Here is a 6,000-nt window from a genome sequence, read left to right as displayed (position 1 = left end):
AAGAATTCTGTTTAACTCAAGCCGGACTCTCTCGAAAACCTAATCTACGAGGGTTACCCAGAAAGTAATGTACCGCATTTTTTTTCTCAGGCGAAAACAACGCTACGAATGAGAAACGTTATGTATGTATTATTTGAAGTCACCTGAGTTAGCGCGCCAAGTTTCCATCCCTTCCGACAGATAGCGTAGCTGTAGGACTGTTTCAAAATGGCGCCTGTAGGTGATGTACGTTACAAGCAACGTGCCATCAGTGAATTTCTCACTGCAGAGAAAGAAACTGCGGGAATATTCACAAGCGCTTGCGCAATGTCTATGCAGAATCTGGTGTCGATAGAAGTAAAGTTAGTCGCTGCGCACAGAGGAACTCCACGATTTGCAGCGGTCGGGGAGACCATCCACGGCTGCGCTGCAGCGAGCTGATGTCATTCACGAGGAGAGACGCATTACGACTGTGCAGTTGGCGCTGTAGCTGTCAATCAGCAAAGGAAGTGTGGATGCAATTATCAGCATTCTTGGATATTCAAAACTGTGTGCAAGATGGGTCCTGCAGAGTCTAACGGTGGCTCACAAATCGCACAGAAAAAACATTTGTCTTGATTTGTTGTAACTATTTGAGGCTTAGGTGGGGGCCTTCTTGTCCCGCATTGTGACAGGTGATGTAACCTGGGTTTACCATTTTGAGCCCGAAACAAAACGACAGTCCATGGAATGGCGCCATTCCCACTTCCCACAGAAGAAAAAATTCAAAGCAACTGCTTCCGCCGGTAAGGTCATGATGACCGTGTTCTGGGACTGTGAAGGTGTGTTTGTCATTGATGTGATGCCAAGAGGCGGTACATTTAATTAAGAAGCATATGTCGACTCAATAAAAAAATTAAAGACGCGCTTCTGGAGACTTCGGCACCACAGCAACTCAGGAGATGTTTTGCTGCAACAATATAACGCTCATCCCCACACAAGTCTGAGAACTGCTGAACACATGGCAAAACGGGGTTGGACATTGTTACCCCCATCTACCCTACAGCCCTGACCTAGCACTCTCGGACTTCCACTTGTTTGGGCCATTAAAGGATGCCATTCGTGGAAGACATTTTGAGGACGATGAGGAGGTGATTCACACACTGAAACACTGGCTCCACTAACAGGACAACGATTAGTACCGACAGGACATACACGCCCTTGTTTCGCGCCGGAGGAAAGCCATAGAACGGCATGGAGGTTACGTGTAAAAGTAGGGTGTGTAGATAAAGCACCATTCTTTCGTGTGTGAAATTCTCATTTCGTTCAGTAAAGAACTGTTGAAGAAAAAACTGCGGTGAATTACTTTCTGGGCAAGCCTCTCACTTGTAAGCAGACATGGATAGAAGCGCTTCATCCTCAAGATGAAAAAAAAAAAGTTCTAGGTACACTGTGAGATGAGCAACTGTCGCGGAAGGAGTTTGTATAACACCGGGCGGTGAGCAGTGGAGCGTCACCGATGACGTCAGCAGTAGCGGCAGCGGCGGCAGTCAGCGGAAGTGCAGGTAGGCCCTGGCGGTCAGGAAGTAGAGGCACTCCACCAGGCTGAGCACGCTGAAGCCCAGGAAGAGGCCCAGGAGCCCGCCGCAGTTGGCTGTCCAACACAGCGACGTGTTAGTGTTCCCACCACACACTGACATCTGGGACATCGAGTACGGCGGGTTCACCCGTGACACACCTATTCGCCTCAACGTGAAATATACGCTGTCGAAACACATTATTATATCCACATTTATTTACATCTTGGAGAAATAATTACACCTGACGGTTCAGGAAATGCAGCTGTAGATAGTAGGTGTTCTAAACTAGAAGGTGCTTTACATCTGTGCAAAGACTTATACAAAAGCAAACGCCTGTCTTTAAACCTAAAACTTTGTCATTACAACACCGTAATTAGACCGTCAGCTTTGTATGCATCAGAATGTTTAGACATGACGAAGAAAGGGCCACTACGAAAACTTGAAATAAAAGACCGGAAAACTTTGTGGAAAATCCTTGGCCATATCAAAGAAAACGCAGATTTCCGCCGAAGATGCAACTGTGAACATACAGAAGACATTGTTACCAGCATTAGGAAGCGGTGAATGATGTTTTTTGGTCATGTGGAAAGAATGAACCCTCAAAGACTTACTAACCGCAAACATTCATCAATTTCAAAAACAAAATCGTATTTAAAATGGGAAATACAAGTTAAGAAGGATTTACAGGAAGCTGAAATTTCATTTGATGACATTCAGGATCGAGAGGTTTTCAGAGAAAAAGTCAGAATTACTAAAAACCTTATTCCGCTTACTACGCTAGTTCCACATCCTGCCTGCAAATGGTCAAAACAGAGAAAAGAAGCACAGTCAGCCAAAATGAAAATATTCTGGCAAAAGAGGAAAGCACAATCAGGCAAGAGATAAAAATCTTCGTGGTCCATAGCAGGCCGAAAAGACAGCAAAATAAATAAATAAATAAATAAATCCACATTCTAGGAGAAGGTGAGTGGAATCGCGCATGTCACATATCATATGGGATGAACTGACAAACTTGGCTCTTGAGGAAACTAGCAGGCGCTCCTTAAGCGTCGGTCTCTAGCCTTGTTTCTATCTTCTATCTCCTTATCTGCAACCAACAATACATCCATATTGCACCATCTGAGCTTTTCCCACAAATCAAAGGTCAGCGAAATCTCACCACGCAGTATCTACAATACCGCTCGATCCTTTCCTCCAGGCAAACAAATTCTTCTGTTCTCCACCCGAAGATGAAGGCATACTCTTCAGATAACGTGAATGCAGCTGGGTGACGTCGACAACCGCCGATATTTAGAGAGGTGCACACCCTGTCGTTTTCAAGGCAAAACTGCAGCAAGAGTCGAGCAAGGGAGTTTAAAACCTCGGGTTGCAGAGCAGTTTTGGAAAGATAACACACATTATATATATATATATATATATATACGTACATAAATTAGCGCCACAACATAACCGAAGAAGACCAACGCTAGAAGTTATTGATAGCGAACATTAAAAACAGACAGCATTAACTCTGTCACGCTGTTGTTTCATCAGAAAGAGAGCAAAATTCCACTCCGAACTTTAAAAAAAAAGCTTCTGTCTCCATTCACAAGGTCACTAATTTCAAGTGTCTCCTTTATAACACTAGTCCAATATCTGTAAGCACATGACGGAATCTCCGAGCAGACATATTCCATGGATTGGCCCGGGCCATGGCAATGTTCTGTAACGGCACATTTGCTCGCTTGTTATAAGCGTGTGTGACGATTAAGCTCAGTACGCCTGTCCTCCATGGTCCTGATGGTCTAACCAATGTAATGCCATACTATAACCCGTCTTACGCAAACCAAGTTCAAGTTTTACGGATCCTGAGACAGCCCTAATCTTAGATGGAGGTCAAACACGCATTTCAAATCATATTTCCTCAGAATACGACCAATGATGTGGGAAGTATTTCCACAGTAAGGCAAAACGGCCGTAGACTCTGGTGCCACATCTTCACTGCCATCAATCACCCAGTGCATGGCTGATAGCGCAAAGTGCAATACGCATCTGGTCTGTCTTTCGTTACAACTATTCTGATGAAAGGTGACTTCTCGGTGGAGCAGTGCACCTGAAAAGTTTTCGAACTTTGAGATTACGTGGGCCCCGTAAACAAAGGTACTAAGTACCCCTTCAGCGGCGTGAGATTAGCCGAGTGGTCAAGGCGCTGTAGCCATGGACTGTGCGGCTGGTCCCGGCGGAGGTTCGAGTCCTCCCTCGGGCATGGGTGTGTGAGTTTGTCCATAGGATAAGTTAGGTTAAGTAGTGTGTAAGCTTAGGGACTGATGACCTTAGCAGTTAAGTCCCATAACATTTCACAAACATTTGAACATTTTTTGAGTACCTCTTCACCCTAAGCTGGGTGGTGACAACTGTCTGGATGTAGATGTGTATCAGTTTGACTTGGCTTCCTATAAACAACAATGTCCCAGGGCATCATCAACCTTCTTCCTTACACCAAAGACGGGAAGTCAGCATCCTTTTTCGCCCTCATTCTGAAGCAAATATTCAGATGGATTGAATTCAGATGTTCTATAAAGCCGTTTAAATTCTCACTTCCATGGGCCAAACAACAAAAGTATCATCCCGAATATTCGCTTCACGATAGAGATGGAAAAGGATAGCTGCCTTCACATTCTTGATGTGCTTGTCAGGAGGAAGGGTAATGGGACATTGGGACATGATTTTTATAGGAATCCTACTCACACTGATTCGTATCTACTCGCTGACAGTTATCACCAAACAGCACAGCGTGAAGAGATACTTCGTACGTTGATTCATAGAGTTCAGGTCATTTCAGATCCTCAGAGTTTATCAACTGAGATAGCCCACCTTGACGTCATCTTTCATCAGAATGATTATAGTGAACGACAGATCAGATGGGCATTGCGATGTCGACGAACCACGCACCGGGGAGTCATGACGATTACGAGGTGGCACAAATGCTTACGCTCTTTCTGTTTTACGCAGGGTGTATTTCCAGCAGTATTGGTCGTTTTCTGCGGAAATATGATGCGAAATGTGTTGTTCGATCGCCATCTGAGATTAGAGCCCTTTCGGATTTGTAAAGGATGAACCTGATTTCCTTGAGGCGCGTATCGTATTACTTGCAGGTGCAGCATGCCATAGGGCCCGTATTGGTCAGACCATCAGGACCGTGGTTGACCGCTGTGTTAAATGTAGGCGGCACACATGCTTACAACGGGATAGTGTTACTAAAGAAAAACTTGGAATTGAATTAGCTCTCTCCCTGGTAAAAGAGCACGGAGACAGACCTAATACTACCTCACCTGCTACCAATAACTTCCGATGTATGTCATATTTGGTTGTGTGGTGGCGCCAATGTTCAGAGTGTGTATGTGAGTGTTATACTTTGCATATGGCTTGGAAATCTAGATTTCAAATTTCCTCGTTCTGCGATCTCTCGTTTAATTTCTACCTGGAAAGTAACGAGGCATGCACCTGTCCAAAAACCGGTGGTTGCCGAAGTCACCCGGCTATATTCCTGTAAATTACGCACACTAAAGAAACTTTTGCATCACCCCTGTACCCAGACGGGGACTGTGGATATTGTATTACAGACACAGTCCCTATGACTGTTCAGAGACGTCACTAAACCCGCCCAAAGATGTAAACAACCAATGATGAGCAGCGCCTATTAGACAGAGGAAGTCTGACAGCCGATTATTTCTAGTCATTCCATCAGGAAGGAGGTACACGGCTCGTGTTGTCTGTAGTTCAACCAGACCTAGACGCTCAATATTGCGGTTAGATCGCATCCGCATTGTTACTTTGTGCCAGGAAGGGCTCTCAACGAGAGAAGTGTCCAGGCGACTCGGAGTGAACCAAAGCGATGTTGTTCGGACATGGAGGAGTTAGAGAGAGACAGGAACTGTCGATGACATGCCTAGGCCGCCCAAGGGTTACTACTGAAGTAGATGATCGCTACCTACAGATTATGGATCGGAGGAACCCTGACAGCAACGCCACCTTGTTGAATAATGCTTTTCGTGCAGGCAAAGGAAGTCGTGTTACGACTCAATTTGTGCGCTATAGGATGCATGATGAGCAACTTCACTCTCGACGTCCATTGCGAGGTTCATCTTCGCAGCCACGACACCATGCAGTGCGGTAGAGATGGGCCCAACAACGTGCCGAATGGACCGCTCAGGATTGACATCACGTTCTCTTCACCGATGAGTGTCGCATATGCCTTCAACCAGACAATCCTCGGAGACGTGTTTGGAGGCAACCCGGTCAGGCTGAACGCCTTAGAAACACTGTCCAACGAGTGCAGCAAGGTGGAGGTTCCCTGTTGTACTGGGGTGCAATTATGTGGGGTCTACGTACGCCGCTCATGGTCATGTAAGGCACCGTAACGGATGTTCGAACGTGAATGCCATCCTCAAATCGATATTGCAACCATATCGGCAGAATATTG

At 45.6% G+C, this 6,000-nt stretch overlaps 1 protein-coding gene across 1 annotated transcript in view; it reads right to left on the bottom strand.

Annotated features, from left to right (window-relative positions):
* Window positions 1–1,508: 1,508 nt before the first annotated feature.
* LOC126273424 (pickpocket protein 28-like) overlaps window positions 1,509–6,000 on the bottom strand; it is a 158,946-nt gene continuing 154,454 nt past the window's right edge. Inside the window, exon 12 of the mRNA XM_049976975.1 lies at window positions 1,509–1,612. Coding sequence (XP_049832932.1) covers window positions 1,509–1,612 — 104 coding nt within the window. The remainder of the gene's footprint in view (window positions 1,613–6,000) is intronic.

This window comes from Schistocerca gregaria, chromosome 5 (genome assembly GCF_023897955.1).
Source record: "Schistocerca gregaria isolate iqSchGreg1 chromosome 5, iqSchGreg1.2, whole genome shotgun sequence".
In the NCBI taxonomy this organism is placed as follows: domain Eukaryota; kingdom Metazoa; phylum Arthropoda; class Insecta; order Orthoptera; family Acrididae; genus Schistocerca; species Schistocerca gregaria.
Note: the sequence above shows the minus strand (reverse complement) of the source record. Positions and strands in the feature narration are given on the sequence as shown.